Source organism: Botrytis byssoidea, assembly GCF_014898295.1.
Source record: "Botrytis byssoidea strain MUCL 94 chromosome Unknown BBYS_017, whole genome shotgun sequence".
NCBI lineage: Eukaryota > Fungi > Ascomycota > Leotiomycetes > Helotiales > Sclerotiniaceae > Botrytis > Botrytis byssoidea.
The window spans coordinates 731,487-748,839 of record NW_024065858.1 but is presented as its reverse complement, the minus strand read 5'-3'; the positions used below and the strand labels follow the sequence as shown (position 1 = coordinate 748,839).

The 17,353-nt window shown below is 41.5% G+C and overlaps 4 protein-coding genes across 4 annotated transcripts; all 4 read right to left on the bottom strand.

Moving 5' to 3' along the window:
- Positions 1-2,625: 2,625 nt before the first annotated feature.
- Positions 2,626-4,766, bottom strand: EAE97_008288 (uncharacterized protein; the record flags this gene model as incomplete). The annotated part of the gene is made up of 5 exons (XM_038878802.1): positions 2,626-2,941; positions 2,988-3,954; positions 4,017-4,204; positions 4,261-4,480; positions 4,535-4,766. 5 exons carry the CDS (start codon positions 4,764-4,766, stop codon positions 2,626-2,628), a joined length of 1,923 nt encoding a protein of 640 aa, XP_038730482.1.
- Positions 4,767-8,039: 3,273 nt separating this feature from the next.
- Positions 8,040-12,757, bottom strand: EAE97_008287 (uncharacterized protein). The gene is made up of 13 exons (XM_038878801.1): positions 12,217-12,757; positions 11,558-12,131; positions 11,408-11,497; positions 11,325-11,349; positions 11,239-11,301; positions 10,925-11,185; positions 10,755-10,872; positions 10,093-10,704; positions 9,904-10,044; positions 9,692-9,853; positions 9,472-9,630; positions 8,434-9,408; positions 8,040-8,342 (listed from the first exon to the last, which is right to left on the bottom strand). The coding sequence occupies exons 1-13, from the start codon at positions 12,314-12,316 to the stop codon at positions 8,296-8,298; spliced, it is 3,327 nt and encodes a 1,108-aa protein (XP_038730481.1). The 5' UTR covers positions 12,317-12,757; the 3' UTR covers positions 8,040-8,295.
- Positions 12,758-13,442: 685 nt separating this feature from the next.
- On the bottom strand, positions 13,443-14,299 carry EAE97_008286 (uncharacterized protein; the record flags this gene model as incomplete). Its single annotated transcript, XM_038878800.1, has 2 exons — positions 13,443-14,202; positions 14,256-14,299. 2 exons carry the CDS (start codon positions 14,297-14,299, stop codon positions 13,443-13,445), a joined length of 804 nt encoding a protein of 267 aa, XP_038730480.1.
- A 914-nt stretch (positions 14,300-15,213) lies between these two features.
- On the bottom strand, positions 15,214-16,761 carry EAE97_008285 (uncharacterized protein; the record flags this gene model as incomplete). Its single annotated transcript, XM_038878799.1, has 1 exon — positions 15,214-16,761. One exon carries the CDS (start codon positions 16,759-16,761, stop codon positions 15,214-15,216), a length of 1,548 nt encoding a protein of 515 aa, XP_038730479.1.
- Between the last annotated feature and the right edge of the window lie 592 nt (positions 16,762-17,353).

Genomic DNA, 17,353 nt, shown 5'->3' with positions numbered 1-17,353 from the left:
AAAACGTATTAGCTGGGTAGTCAGTAAGCTTGCATATCTTGAGGCCTATTGGTTTCTGTCGGAAATCATAAATCGATCTGAGTCACTCGTGGTTTAACAATCTTGCTTTATTAGCTCTGAAGTATAGGGGAACTTTCCGAGCTTATCAAATTACTGTGAGAATATCCACAATCATCAAAGAGGCGAGAAAAGACTTTGGACAGAACAAAATCAGGTTATCCGCGAATGTTGAGAGATGGTGTGAAATCCTGTTTTCGATCAGAAAAGATGATGATGCTACTTCAGAATCCTATTTCAAGTCATCGGAGAAAGGAATAACATTTGATATGCTATGAGGTAAAATATGTCACGAAGCAGAGGATCAAAAGTCGTATCCTGATTTCGCCACGATATCTTGTCATATTTAAGCAGAATTTCCCCCGCAATGGAAATAATTCGTACAAATACTTAGGTATGAGAGAACTAGATAGTCATACATGTGGTCATCTTTTCAGAGTTTACAGCTCAGCATTGGGGTTCCCTGATGGAAGGGCGGTGCTTTGCATCGAAATTTCCTTGCTGATTACTATTTACTCTCTCATTGCTAGATCACTCCCTAGAAAAAGCTAGATTGCAATGAAACTGAAACCCACAAGCCGGAAGATTCAAGTACAGTGTAACATTGTGAGGGTACACAAAGAGAATGAAATAAAATCGGAAATATGCCTCAGTACATTCATTTCCTTTGTTCTCATCATAATTTGAACCTGTAACCTCAAGTGAATCACATTTTATCTGTTGCCTCTTCCTTAATTGAAGGTTTCTTTGTAATTCCAGTGAATAATCTGCATTTTGTTCAAAAGTTAAATAACCTAATACTATATTCATATCAAAGTTCAAAAGCAAAATACTTGCCCATTATAAGTAAGGTTCCTCTTGTATATCAACATACTATTTATGAGTGAGAATCTCTTATACGTAAACATTTAGAATCTGATTGGGATTGCGTACAGGCTCAATTTTTTTCCTATTGCAAACATATTTATTTGCTTGCCTTTGCGGGATTATACCCTAACAAATCACTAATTACCGAAGATTGCCATGTATATTCGAACCGCTCGCAACCTCTTATACACATATTCACTAATACAGTAGAGAATTTTGATACACAAGTAAACCGAGACTTTGACCCGGCTGTGATAGATAATCACAAGAGATTATCTCGGCTTCACTACAACTAAAAGATTTTTATATGAGCCCTTATCACTAATCATTGCGCCCCGTGACCAATCACATTAAAAAAGCTCGGTCCTCAAGGCTTTTTGGGCGTGCCTCTTTCTGTCAAGAGCAATCTTTGTACAAGATTGCTAGCTGGATTGAACCTTCGGAAGACGCCTGAGGTTAGCGCTCGTATAAAGATTATACCATATCACTCTTCTAGCGAAATGAAATGTAAGTTATATCTTTAAGCGAAATCAACCACTAGCTCGAACACTTTGATAATCCGGCAGAGCCGATCAAGAATGCGAAAGCAGCAATTAATATTCATCAAAGTGGTAAAGCTTCGTCCAAAATCTCCTTCAAAGGTCCTGATCGTCGTCACTTGGGACTAGTCGATTTTTCAGAATTGATATACTCGAAGACAAATTAACAGTCAGCCTCCCGCATTGAAGCGGTACAAAGCATTGTCCAGGCTTGCACAAAGCAAACCATGAATCTTCACCCTCGTAGTCGTTTCTGCAAAAAAAATACTATACAAATAAATTTCTACTCAAGCTTACACGCCTTGCCGATCGTGAGGATAATCAAACTTTGGGCGTGATTACAGAATCTGATACTCTTGTCGCGGATACAGAGAGAGAGAATGACTTTGTTAGTCTAGCAAAAGACGGATCGTAAAATTCTCTCTTGGATGGCACATACTGAAGACTGTGGGCTCTGGAGATGGATCTTGGTTCCTATCGCACCGCAATCTTGAGGAAGAGGTATTTACCTTAATTTTCAAAAAGGTATCTTGAAAGAGTTTCTCGTAACTTCACTAGGGATAGTTTACTTACGCGGGAGGCTTAGTGATATTCTTCTATAACAAAGAAGAAATCAACTACCAGTATTGATTGAGGAATTGCAAACCGAGTTCGAGGATTCTACGAAATGACTTGCAGCTCGTGGGGAAGTGCGGACAACCTTAGCACAAACTACCTTCCACACATCAGCGTTAACTCCCGAAGAAAGTTTGAGATTTATTTTAGACGGTGCCTACAGTGATCAATTTTTTGGTGATGCCAAGTCTGAAATTAGCTACCAAAAATAATCGCGAGCTGTGCTTCAGAAGCTTAATCTCAGGCTTACCAACAGCATCAATCACAAGGGCCACTGGTACCACGTTACTTGTAATGTGCCGGTAAGGGTAAGTAGTGCTGGTTTGAATCTGAAAATGAAGCCAATTCAATGTATGGATCACCAAAAATCAATTCACAGACAAAATCGAGAATCTGGTGAAGAGAACAGGATGTAGCGAGCGATCAGAGTCATTCGACTCCATGATAACTACCGATTTATTTTTGCTGTGATCGGTTCTCTACGAAGCTATTACGGAACTGTGAAGACTGCCAGTGCCAAATGATCAATGCAGTCAAACATCCATCCTTATTCGCATACACCAAAGCTATTCTCACCTACGCATGCGAAGAAACTATCCACACCCCTAATTGCTCCAAAATAATTGATGTCTTGTTGACCAGAGACCAAATCTAGAAGCTGTTGTGACCCACTAGAACATTGCAAGATTTGCTTCGTATCAAATTGTTCGATAGGAAATGTCCAGAACGGATCTGATTTCCTCTCAAACAGAACTGTTACAATCGGGCAAACAGCAGAGCTGATATCTTTCAGAATCTTGCCTTTTAATTTATCAAGGCACTGGACAAATGATAGAAACACAGCGTCATTGCTGGATGAAACACTATGTAGTCAGCTATCAGAACACACCTAAGCTGAGAGCAACTTACAGACTGTCACTGGTACAAACCGCTGACTCAGTAGTAAGATCGTCCACTGGTAATGGTAGCAATCCGATTATACCGTACCCGAACTTCCTAACCAAAATTTCGAATCGTTCGCCCAGCTTTCTGATTTTGCTGATGCTTCGAAGTTTTTTTTGGTATTCTGTAGAACCATGATCTAAGTCAGGATGCAACAGATGGAGCATTTTTTTGGTGACCTGGCTTTCATCAAGATTAAGAGGATTACCCATTCTCGATGCACTATTTATCAATATACTTTGGCTCGTGGTGTTAACAAACCCATCACTAGTTTTGTTATGGAACGAGCGACTGTCATTATAGAGATGGTAAATATGATACCTCCTCTCGAAAATATTATAAGCAATCTTCGTATTAAGATGCTCAACTTGTTTCATCCTTTCTACTATCGTTAAAGAATACGCTTCCTTGCACTGTTGTCTGGCCATCGGGCGGCGTCTGATTTCAAGCAGGCTTCTCAGAGATACCAGTGACTCCCCACTCCCAATCGCGAAGTATAGCATCTTCAGTTGATCGAATATGATGTCGTCTAGCTTCAGACCCGGAGAAGCTATTTTCATCGCCATATCAAAGTCATTATGGGTAAACGAAAAGCCCAAATTATGGCATCGCTCTTTTTCGATTCTCATATATTCACTGAGATAATCGGATATTGACACTCGACTGTTAGCGCTGTTCATGCACGACTTTCTTTTTCTTCTTCTGATAGGTGCCGTAGAAGCATTTTCAGCCTCGGAGATAGCCATTGACTGACTGCTGTTCGGACTATGGACTGAGCCACTGGGAAGAACGGGGATGAACGTTGGGTCAAGCAAATACGCTGTGTCCAGAGATGTGACCTGTTCTGTTTCCTTTGGAGTGGAAGCATCCTGCTGTTGATGATCAAAGTTCGTAACCTCAGGACTAAAGATTGTATCTAGAAAGTTATCGTCTACTGTATTCGAGTCAGCGTACGGCATGAGGTTCAAGCAAAGAAATGTTTTATGAAATACTGACGGAACATTTGCAAATCATTATGATCGCCGATCGGATCGCATCTTAACATTTCTAACGAATCGTTTGCTGAACATGTGCTCTGGTTTTCATAGCTGTATATACAGTCGTCAAAAAATCCTGGAACAATGTCTGCTGCACCTTCAGAGAAACCTCTTGTTGTGGTTTCATCATAAATCAACGGGTCGATCCTAAAATTATCGATTAAAATTCTCACAGTTTTACAAGAATGTTATTTACAACTTACAGAAGACGATGTACAACATTCGTTATGATTGTAAAGTTCTGACCACAATCCAGCCAGACAGCACCGATTATTGAGCAAAGTACTCGACGCAGTGTATTAGAGCTCGCTTTTCCATTCAAACGTTTATTCAATTTCAAGTGAGCCGCAATTCCAAGGAGATTTGCCCTTTCCTCCTGGTGTTTCTTGCTAGTGATTGATGTCGATTTATCACTCGCCACGGCTTGCTTCGACGTTAGGACAACAGATATCATAAGATTTGCCGTTTAAAACATACCACGGGACACTCCATCAATAAGAAGCAGTTTGTGTCGTATAACCAATGGAACAATACTGTCTCCAATATGAGCTAAGGTACGATTGCCCTCGTACTCCTTCTTCTCTTCCCTGTCCCCAACTTTGTCCCCTGTGAATCCCGGGGTTATCAATGCACTTTGAAGCAAATCATACTTGCGAAACATATAATCTATACTGTTTTGTAGCCATGTCAAAAAATCTTCGTCCGTCATATCGATGTTCCGAACAATTGGTTGCAAAGGATTGATTAGTGATTCGATTGTTTGAAATAGAGATATGCAAGGATATAGTATAAGCTTTATACGACATAGCTTTTACAAACAGTTTACTTTATATAGTTCTCGAGATACCAGAAATCTCTCTACTCAACCTCTTTGGGGATTATCAACATGAATTTGTTGTTAGTTCCGCATTGGGCAAAGTGACCTGCGGTTCGGCTTACCGACTTCAGAACATGAGTGGCCCGAGCCGTGTTGGTTTCGGATCACCCCACACTCGTAGAATGAATTGTCCCTGCAATCAGATCACTATTTTGCGAGCTTTCTTTTGCTGCCTTCAATGAATGGATAAAATTTACATCAAACTAAGCTCACATTGACGAAATTACCATCAATTGAGGGTTGACTATACCCTATATATGGCTCACATAAAAGGTAGGAATAAATATCAAACCTATCTTTAACGAAATGGTCGATATCAGTGATATAGCTTTCTTCACGTGAAATGCTCCATCGCATCTAGAATTATGAGTCAGCTTAGCTTATTATCTTTGAATTCAGGTGAGCTTCTGCAAAGCTCAAATTAAAGCATAAAATGATCTAAAGACGTGCTCCTCGTGCTGCTGCGGCGATCATTCTTTTCACTATCTGTGGATAACAATTTTTGCCTGGCGAACCTTTGGATTATTCGGCTTGGATCGTCATCAGCGAGGGGCCTTCATCCCATACAGTGTTGATGGTAACACGTACATGGTTGTGGTCTTACAAAATGCTTTTGCGTTCAGACTATGCGCTGTACGCGCTAGCTAGTGATTGGACTGTGCAATATTCGTCGTCTTTTTACCTTTCTCAAATATGTGCTTTTGGGAAAAGAATCTTCTGGTGAATAAGATTATCAGTCACTTAAGTATTGATTGTGTGTTACCTGGAAAAGTTCTGAGAGCTGACGTAAGGGTAGGGTTTGGATCAATCTTGATTGGGAGGTGTCGAACTTTTTGGATGGTACAGGATGGTTTGTTTTGACTAGCCTTGCTTTGGAATTTGTTTGATTAACATGTTTCAAGTAGAGAGTCAGAATATCTTTGTATGTCAATCGTTACAAAGATTGTTTGCTTTTAATTATCAAAGCCATCTTATACCCGCCAATAGATTTAAAGTTGAACGTCTGGAGTGGGCATCTTTGTGTTGAGGGCTTAGTATACCCCTCAAAAGAGCTATTTGACTGATCTTGCGTGTGATCGTTCGTTCTAATCCCTTGGCAATACATGAAAGAAGCACCATAAGCTCTCAGGAGCACGCACATGAGCGACCTTTGTTTCTCTCTTAAGGTTTATGATTGCCCCTACAAACGTTCATTCAATAGGAGATAGGCTGAGTCTCAGACTCTTGAGATGTGTCCCTCTTGAATCCGGGCCTATATACTTCCAGTATACCCTCAGTATGCGTATGTTGATTTGATCCATGCAGGTTGAGGTGATAGATACACTAACTATACCTAGATCAACCTCTTTCTCCGAGACCGTGAGATTTCATGGTATAATGCAACATCTATGCCATTCATGCAGGGCTCATCATCTGTGATAAAGCGGCCTAGCATTTCCATTCGAAGCGATTCGGTTTTATCTCTATGCTTCCCATCGATTGGTCGCCTTCGCGTATGGGTGGAGCTTTTAAACCACTTTCTAGCTCATGTCATCCGATGAGATGATTATTTCATTTTGTCCTGCTCACTCTAAATCAGGTTTATGACCAATGGTGGTACCTCAGACACGGCATAGTTAGACCAGTCCTGTATGCACGGAACTGTTTGTGCTTGGGGAACACTCTTCATGGTTGCCATCTCCTCATGGCTGGGTACGCGCTCTCTAATCTCCTTGGAGTTCAAAGTGAATGACCACTCAATGGAGATTTTCGAGGTCGTCAAATCTTTTACAAAGTAAGACCAGTTACCTTACTGAAGAGCTCTCTGCCGAAAAATTATGCGTATTACAGGTAAAGACGACTGTCTTGATGATCGCTGTTAGGATCTCATACTATTCTGGTGCGTTTTCCGTCTACTCTAGTGGGTCATTTTAACTTACCCTCCCCATATCAAATGAGCGCGTATCTGTCAAGGTTATTGCTAATTTTACGTATATTCGTGTATTTTCTGATTATGTTTTCTCTGCTTCCAAGAATTTGCACTCGGACAGCTGGTGCTGCTCAAAACTTGGACTCGGCTTCGTCAAAGCTCTTTACTGCATCACAAATAGGTGCCCCGTTTTTCTTGTATATCACTCCTTTGACCGACCGGCCGATTTCGAAGAGATAGACTTCAACCTCTTTAGCCTATCATCAAATTCATATGATGATAGGTTCTTTGCACACCGAGCACAGCGAAGTCAAAAATAGCGTGTTGATTCGCGAACTCTCGACTTCTCCACTGTTGCATGTGCTTTTTGAACAGTGCCTGCGGCGCCGCCTTCCCTTTTTTTTATGCCAGCATCTTGCTGATGCAGGAAAGAGATGTGACCCCGTTTACTTCAATGAAGCGTTCTGGGTCAAATGTTTGATCTTCCACTGATGTGTACATGTAGGATCGATCCCCTCCGAAGGTCGGTGCTGGCTTCCCATAGTAGGCTGAAATAAATTTGTGATCAACCAGTAATTATCAAATACTATTGGATCTGGAGATGGTATTCAAAGGTCTACAAAATTTTAACATAAGAAAAATTTCACTTCAATGCGGAATATTGTCACTCATTACTGAGTCTCGATTTCAATTCTAAAATTATTACACCTAGTGATATATCGATTCCATGTCCAGAACTTCTACTACATTTAATCTCCATTCAATACAACACAACACCACATAAATTAATCTGATTGGGGTATAATTCTATGTAAATTATTAAGATGGGGCAGAGAATGATAATAAATAAAATTTTGTTGCATCAATGGATCGATCATATATATGTAGTAGCAATATTCAAAAATTGAAAGGAATCACCTTCCCAAAAAGTAAAACAGCCTAAGCATCACCCGAGTATAACCATACCCCTTCTGAGATCCCGAGAAAGCCCCTCAAAACTCTAACCAAAAGTATCTCCTCACTGACTCTACAGCCAATACACTCAGTCGTCACATTCGTCAAAACATGACTGTATTGGAAAAAAGACTCAATAGGTAAGACAACAAATATCATTATCATCATTATCATCATCATCATCATCAGTATTAGCATAATCATCATCATCATCATCAGCATCTACCAAATGTTTTTTATCATTTACTTCTCTTCTTATTTTATTTCCCTCCGACTCTGCATCTGTTTGTACCCAAAACCCATATTCGACGCCCAAATAACTCACTTATAGACAAATTACCTCCCTTAACCCTTAATACTTAGTCATATCCCTCCAACCGAGTTTTGAGGGAATATATACCCAGTTTGATGTATCTACCGGACAAAGCAAGGAAGTTTTTTGAAAGAAGCTTCGCCAGTAACTGTTAGAGGACTAACGGCTATTTCGCTTAGAGTCACTCAGACATCATACATGCGATTTCTCGCTTCGAGTGCACCTTTAATAGCTAATTCCCAAGTTAGCAACCACTCCATGTGCAGAGCTCAAACACTAGCATCCAGTAAAAGATGTATATAATATAGGATCAAACAACTTACCATCACAACTATCCTTAGCATCACCAAAAAGCATCCTCGTACTCGGCATATAAAACATCGGATTAACCACATCAGCATATCCACTTGCCATACCTCTCTTCATAACAATCACCTGTTTACTCTTCCACGCGTGTAAAACAGGCATACCCGCAATACTAGAGCCTGGTTCGAGAGCAATAGGATTAACAGTATCATTTGCCCCAATGACAAGTGTTACATCGGTTTCTCCAAAGTCATCATTGATTTCATCCATTTCGAGAACAATATCGTACGGTACGCTAGCTTCTGCAAGAAGAACATTGCATTGACCAGGCATGCGACCTGCGACGGGATGAATGGCGAATCTGACATTGATGCCTTTACTCTTAAGCATTCGAGTAATATCGCTGATAGCATATTGAGCTTTTGCAACAGCCATCCCATATCCAACAACGATGATAACACTTTCGGCATTTTCGAGGGATTCCACGACTTCATCGATATTGGTTTTGGTGATTTGACCTTCTATTTTATGCTCAGTCTCCGTGCTAGGAGCTATTCCTCCAAAGAGAACGTTTCCGATGGATCGATTCATTCCAACACACATGACAGAAGATAGGATTGAACCACTAACTCCTATCAAGGAGCCAACTGTTGTTAATAGTGGCATGTCGAGCATGAACCCTTCAGATACAATTGCAAATCCAGAGTATGCGTTGAGCACAGTAATAACGACAGGCATATCTGCTCCACCAATAGCAGCGGTAGTTGTGTAACCTTTAATAAAACTAAGAACTGCATTACCACCAAGACAGCATGCGGCTATCACTGGCGCAGCAGGTGCAAAAGTAATGAAGGCTGCCATGTTGGCCATATTAAGAGCAAGCAGAGTTGAGTTGACTGAATGTTTGGGACCTGGAAGCCTGATTGGTTTGGAAGACATCCGACCGGCAAGTTTAAGGTAAGCTACTATCGATCCGGTGAACGTAACACCACCTAGGAGATATCAGCAAAAAAATGAGCATAATGAAAAGTGATTTTACTTGCCAATGAGGACACCCATATATCCAGCTATGAGGTGAAGTTGTGATATATCACCAATATCTGCCATGACTGATCCGAAACTGGTTAAAACAGCAGCAAGGCCTACCACAGAGTGAAGTGCGGCGACAGTTTGAGGTAGATCAGTTGCTGTAGTGCGTCGTCCAATTCTCAATCCTATCACGAAAATTTGTTAGTTAAATAATATTCTCCATGAAAAATATCAGCGATTACTTACCAATGATAGCTCCACAACCAGCAACAGCAGCAAATTGTGCAAGCACTTCAACTGGGAATCCAACTGCGGCAAGAGATGCGAGTATACCTACTCCGACACCCAAAATACCTAGAAGATTACCTTGACGTGCCGTCGTTTGAGAAGCAAGACCAGATAATGATGCTAGTAAAGTTAGCAATCGTTTCAGTACGAAATGCAAAAAGTGGAATTACCAATGCACAGAAGACTGCTAGTGATATATCCTGCTTGTACCAGCCCAGCCATACCAGTAGATGCGGCGGCTATATACCCGGCACCAAAAACAACGGCAGGTATAGCATATAACCATGGGTATTCCTTTGGATCAGTTGGTCCTGTAAAGAGTCAGCTAAGTCAACATTGGAAACGAGTATAGTACTTACGCTTGAACATATCTAGCATTCTTTTTGTAATCAAAAATCCGCCAGAAACATTTACAAATGCAAGCATTACAGATAAAGCTCCGAGAGCTTGTGGAATAGTATGTGGAACAAGACCACCTCCCATGATGAAGAAACCACCTACGCCGACCATACCTGAGATCGCATTTGTTACACTCATGAGTGGAGAATGCAAAGCAGGAGCAACTCCCCATATAGTTCTGTAACCAATCAATCCAGCCAGTGCAAATGTAAAGACATTATTCATAAATAAAGGCCCAGTTGCTTTGCCAAGAAGAAGTGCGAGACTCATTCCACCGGTGATAGCTCCGACTTCACGTGTTTGCTTTTGCCAAGGAGTCAAGGGTACAGTATCAGCAGCTGAAGCGTTAGCATCGATGGCTGAGGCAGCTTTTGGAGCTGGCGGAGCTGGTCGTGGTGCAGTGGGTATGATTTCTCCATTGTGAGTGACAATTGAACCACGAACTACTTCATCCTTGAGGTCGATCCCGAATTGCTTCTCTTCAGGGGCAATAGAAAGAAGGAATTTAGTAATGTTATTGGAGTACAAGGTGGAAGATTGAGTTGGTAGTCGAGAAGGAAGATCAGTATATCCTGTAACCAAATTAGCTTTGCCTCGGAATTTATCAAATCATGCCACAAACCTATAATTTTGACTCCTTTATGTTCAATCAATTGACCTGGAACAGTGACATCACAATTGCCACCTGCTTCTGCTGCCAAATCAACAATGACAGAACCAGGTTTCATTGCCGCAACCATCTGTGGATTTGATCAGATCGTTTTCAACAATTTCACGTCTATGAATGCTTACATCTTCGTGAATCAATTTAGGAGCAGGACGGCCGGGAATCAATGCAGTGGTAATGATAATATCAACTTCACGACATTGTTCCATGAATAATTTTTTCTCGGCCTCCATGAATTCTTTGGACATTTCTTTTCCATAACCGCCGGCGCCAGATCCATCTTCTTTGAAATCTACCTCGATGAATTCAGCACCTAATGATTGGACTTGCTCACGTGCAGCTGATCTGGTGTCAAATCCACGTACAATTGCTCCCATGCGTCGAGCCTAATTAGGAAGACCATCAATATCTATGTCACAGAGTAGAATCATATGCTTACTGTTGCAATGGCACTTAAACCAGCCACACCAGCACCGATAACAAGTACTTTACAAGGAGGAACCTAAATAAATTAATGACGTCAACTAAAAGCGGATGCTCGAGGAAGTACCTTTCTAAAAGTCACTAAATTAGCCTACAACGCTAGCAACATATTGACATATACTTACCCAGCAGCAGTGACTTGACCAGTCATGTAACGACCAAAATGATTTGAAGCCTCTAGGACAGCTTTGTAACCGGCTATATTAGCCATAGAACTAATCACGGTAGTATGTGAGCTTTCAGTCTCTTAATTGCGATCTGGAAGCGATGCATACCTCAAAGCGTCGAAGACTTGAGCTCTGGAAATTCTAGGAATCATATCCATCGCGAAAGAGGTAACCTCTCGATGCGCCAATTTCTCCACGACATTTTTGTTTACCCCGGGATATAAGAACGAGATAAGAGTTGCGTTGTGCTTGAGCGAATCCACTTCATTATTAGGTCCCTCCACAGTTGGTGCGCGGACCTTCAAAAGAATATCACTCTCTGACCAAACGTTCTTCCTACTTACTATTTTAGCTCCCGCCGTTTCATATGCCTCATCTGTGAATTGAGCTTCGGCTCCAGCACCTCGCTCAACAAGAACTCGGGAGAATCCTTTCTTAATCAACAATTGTGCATTTTGCGGAGTAATCGCAACTCGTTTTTCGTTTGGATATGTCTCGCGAGCTATACCAACTGTCAAATTCGAGTATGGAGTGGTAATTGGATCCGGCGTAACAGCAGCAGAGGAAGCTGTAGAAAGAGATGCGGTATTCGGGGCAGCAGATGTGGTAAAAGAAGTAGTTGCCGATGTATATCTCTTGTACTTTTTCTGGTTTGTTGGATAGAGTGATCGTACGTGAGTAGCTATGAGAAATACATATTAGTCTTAATCAAGTAATTGATATACGAAATCGTGAGCTAGAGCGAACGTCAGGGAATGAAAACATACCAAGACTACCACCAGTCTTTGGACTCGGCGAGAGTACTTCTGAGTAATTATTGGCACGACACAATCTAAGTATCGGCTTCATTGTCGAAGGCCAGGTCATCTTCTAGACCCGCATCTGTAATTGTACAAATTGTTTTCGTAGAAAGAGAAAGAGAAAAAGAAGAGAAGTTGGTAGGATGTGTTCTAGGGAAAGGAAGAATTGTTCTTGTAAGGGAGCAGGTTAGAAAGGCCGATGAATTCAAGAAGAAGCAATATGGTAAATGTTAGGATTGCATGAACGGGGAATGAATGTTTAGATCATCTGTCACAATGAATTCTACCGTCTTGTGGTACCATTTCCGAATGAATGGAAAGAGCGTTGCGTGAATGAAGTAGATATTCTCGATAGGATTGATTGTTTGGATTGATCGTATCATATATATGAGACGGAAGAAAGGTGCAGCGTAATCGTATCTAAAACTGGGGATACATGGAGGAATGGTTACCTACCTGTCTACCTACCTACTTTGCATGGTTTCCTTTATAATGTAAACAGGCTGATATGTTGGGATCTGATCTTTTTGTATGAAAATGAGAATTCAAGGACACTTTCAATGGAACTCTCTTTTGCCAATCAGCTATTTTAGCTTTCCATCATGGGTTTAGATTGACTGATGGCCCTTGCCATTTCACACTCATGAGCTATTCCTGGCTATTCCTAGCTGTTCCCCCGCAATAGAATGGATTCGCGTTTCCCCGCATTCCTTCCAAGACGATTGGTTTATTGATTGACCGAGAAATCCGCAAGTAAGAAGAAGAGGCCGTCGTGGGTTGGTGTTACAAGAGCAATAACAAGAGAAATGTGGTGAACTAGAAAGAAAATCATCCGATCAACTATTCAATGTGATGGAATGAAATTATCAATCACGATACACATTGATTCTTACTTGAGTATTTGAAGGTCCGATTGATGATGCAGTGAGATGAAATGCAAGCCTCATAATGCTGTAGCCACGGAATGAGCATACACACGTGATACCGTAGCTATTCCATCTAGAACCAATTTTTGTTCTCAAATGCTTCATTTTATTCAAAAAGGAGGCCGATGACTCTACATGATATTATCTTCTTGAATACCTAACATATCTCCATCATTACCTATTCGTAATTAAAATCAATCAAACACGTGATAACCCCGCATCAACATTCCCCCACTCCATTCTTCCACGAACGTTACCACTACCCCATCATTCGTGATCAACACCAAACTGATGCTGAAGATCCCGAAAAGCCGACTCGAATTCGAAAAATTCATTCTCCTCTTTCTCGAGATCTCGCTGCAATTCCAAAACTCGATCATGGGAGCGCCGTTCCTCGACCACACTTCGAATGAGTTGCTCTTCCTTTTTTGCAGATGCAACCACTTGCTCGGAGTATCTGCCTTCAAACATACGGCATTTCCTCTCCAACCCTTGATCATTACACTCTGATTCGTTGAGATGTGCTTCGAGATCCGCGGTAGCTTTTGCGATTCCTTTCTTCATTCTATCAGCTTCCGCATGGGTGCTTGTTCGGCTGGCGTTGTTGATAGCTTTTGCGTCTCGCGAATCGATTTCTAGTGACTTGATCTTCTTGGAACAGTTGCTATGGCTCTGCTGTATTTCTGAGAGAGCCTTCGAGGTACTTTCGAAGTCAGCCACCTTTGTGGCAAGAGCTTCTGTGGCTATTGACAGCTCTTGTTCCTTTCCCATTAAAGCCGCAGTATTCTTGGCCAGTTTGGCGTCAAGCTCTGCCAGTGTTTTTGCGGAACCTTGCTTTATCTTTTGCAGTTCTGTAGAAGCTTGCTGTGCCTTGGTAGTCGCAGCCTCCAGATTAGCAGCCAACTGCCCAAGTTCCTTCCTGTGCCGGGTCTCTGTATCTAGCTTCGCTTGTCGGAATGCTTGTTCCCCTTCTGTTGCCTCTTCTTGAAGCTTCTTGATTCTATCTTGCGCTCCTCTTCCTCTTTTTCTAAAAGAAGCAGTGGTATCTCTTCCAAGTGGCTGCACTCTCCACGTTTCAACCTTTCGGTTTCCGCTTTCGCTTCCCGTAGCTCATCATCTATCATCAAAGCTTCCTTCCTTGATTCTATGAGTTCATCATCGCCATCTCTCAATATAGATCTTCTTTATGAACACATTACATGTATGAAAAAATTCTCACCTCTTCATTAAGATACAGATCATCCATGATAGAGAGGAAACATATGTGCATATTGAAAAAGTACGAAGAGTAGCAAAACTTTAATCGAGATCGCTTCACATATTACGCCATTGATAAATTATGCAGGGCTCTGTATGAGTGATACGAACACTAGATGGACTGAATTGTATTAGAGAGTCAATCAGAAGAGTGCTGTCGAATTTCCACTCAACAAGATGAAGAAAGTTCACTGCGTTCCTCGAGCTCTTACATATATATCATGTACATGTGCTTGCTATAATTGTTTGCAATAAATAAGGTGGAACAGTTATGGTTAGAATTATTCCCGAAGATTTCTTGGAAACAAATAATTTTGACTTGAAAAAGAACATGGCGCTCGATATGACTGAAAATATACCATTGGTTGCAGAAGAAGCACAAGCTGTTGCAAATTTGTCATTTGCCGTTCTGCTTCATGTGAATGTATATATTACTGTTTGAGAAGAATATCGCAACATGGAAGTAAATGGAATAGGACTCTAACAGATAGCATGATGTTGAAAACAGAAGCCCTCAAAGCAGGTTTTTGTATCTCAAACTATTGTGGCATATATAACAAGAAATAGCAAGATGAACCCATAATCAAACGACACTGCTGCAGTAGAACCTATAGCCCTCTATTTTATCATTTTATAGGCCCATCAGAGTTTGGGAGGGATGGTAAATCACAGTTGATCAACAAAGCAAAAACATATAATATAAAACAAAGTGAAAGGGCAATGAAAACACACACCAGATAATGCATACCTTTCCAAAGCTACCTACCTCCTATCCAATTCATCAACTAATAGACGATTTTTCCCGCTTCGACTTCCTCCTCGCATCAGCCGACGCATCTCCAACCTTCTTCGTACTCTTGGGTCGTGGTTCCCGATTATCACTACTAGAAGTATTCCGATCATTCGACGAAGTCGGCGGTACCGTGCTCAGAGAATCTGTTCTCCTGGCCTGGAAATCACGTTTTTTCGGCTCGCTAAGCTTGCTATTACTGGAGCCTTCCGGCCGCTTTCCGTCTCTGGTAGAAGATCGCTCAGCTCGATCTGTATCTCCTCTTTCGCGACGTTCGCGTGTTGGTATTGGTGTTTGTGCAGAATACTCGGGACTGGAACTTGATGCTAGATTTCCACGCTCACTGGTTGATGTATTGGATCTTCTGGGAACTCTCGAGGATGATCGTGGTACGTCAACTGGAGCGCTTGGTTGTAGTGAGCGCGCCTTGATAGAGGTTTCACGTCCTTCTCCTCTTTCTTTCTCCTTGTTTTTCCCTTCTGATCTTTCTGATTCTTTTGCTCTCTCTCTCTCCCTGTCTCTCTTTCTGTGCCTTTCTGCTCGCTGCTCAGAAGTCTCTTCTTGGCTTGAAAACTGATCATCTGACTTGTTGTTCCTTCTATCTCTGCTTCTATTTCTTTCGCCCTTGCTATCCCCACTTGGAGTTCCACGTCTCGATCCACTTTTTCCTCTCGTTGCTCTAATTGGAACTGCGGATGGGGCTTGATCACTTTGCGATTGAGGATCACTAGTTGTAGTAAGTGCATAGTCTGAGCCATTCGGGTGTTCTTTAATCAGACTAATTGCAACTTTAATAGTCTCGGCATCGCAGTCCAACCCCGGGTCCCTATATTCGTCCCATGTCCGTTTCTTCGGTTGCCACAATCCCACCATCTCCGCCTTTTCCATATCTCTTTTTCTTGCCATGACCCACATTCTAAAATTTGTCGATCGGAATGTAATTGCATATATAAAGGGTACATCCGGGTTGTGCTTTAGCCATTCACGACAATATCGTTCTGCTTGATTCTCCATCTTAACCAGTTTAGCGGGTGTCATCTCTTCCCTATCTTCTTCTGGCGGTTTTGCCTCTATCACCACTAAAGGCTGCTCAAGCATGTGAATATTCAGGTAGCCCAGCATATTATCCGATTGTTCTTCTGGACCCTTCTTTGGGAATATTCCGTATTGCGACTTGATATGAAACCGGGCTTCCGAGAATTTCGATCCCAGCCATCGCTCAATGAACCCTACTGTCTCTGATTCTTTTGAATTATTTCCAAGTCGGTCTAGACCCACTTTTGCCCTGAGATAATCTTCCTCGAATCGACGATCAATATGCCCATGGTTTGTCCATGTACTTTTTTGCACATGGCCATCCCAAACTCTCATTGCTTTTTCGTGTGCTCCTTTCTTTTTTCTATCATGGAGGGGAACTCTAATCCTTTCATACATCCTCACGGTCTTCATGACATTTTCTATCTCTGCCTTTCTTACATCAGGATCCACAGGTGGTTCGTGTAGTGGAGATGGTGGCTGCCTCAAGGTAGACGAAGACATTTTCGGTAGTAAATAAATGAAGTGGCATCCTACATTCAAGGGTCAGTATATAAGAGATGTAGATACCCCAGATCTTCAAGCTCAAATCACTGCCAATACTCCAGAAAGTGACCAAATTGCATTGAACTCACAAGATTGCTTCAATCGTATCTAAATAAAGTCTTCGAAATGCTTTATATTAGAACAGCAAAATCGTAGCCTATATCAGAAAGCCTAGATGAGAAATTTTTCTCATCGAAACTTGCGTAATGAAACTATGGTCCGAATTGACCAAGACTGCTGTCGACCTATTCATCTTTATATCAAACTCCTGACGCTCTATGGCAATAAAATCTAGTAAATGCATTGCCGGTACGTAAAGACCTCATCCCAAATCATCGGACCTACTATTAATTTCAATAGTTTCTCACGAAATATGCTTGATTCAATAGTATTGGACATCGTAAGAAGCGTAACATTCTAACGTCAATATAACGACACTTTTGACAAAATTTGCGACCAGATTCAATCTCGTAGAATTGTTTTGACTCAATCAACCAAGCCTTCATCCAAGATATACGTACAGACTGGAAAATATCCATCCTATGGACTA

Excerpts from the sequence above, each read along its gene's own strand:
- EAE97_008287 (XM_038878801.1), bottom strand. The coding sequence starts at position 12,316 with ATGACCTGGCCTTCGACAATGAAGCCGATACTTAGATTGTGTCGTGCC. Across the intron at positions 9,409-9,471 it reads CCTCATAGCTGGATATATGG|GTGGTGTTACGTTCACCGGA; the intron begins GTGTCCTCATTG and ends GATATCTCCTAG. Across the intron at positions 8,343-8,433 it reads TGCTAAGGATAGTTGTGATG|CTATTAAAGGTGCACTCGAA; the intron begins GTAAGTTGTTTG and ends CTTGGGAATTAG.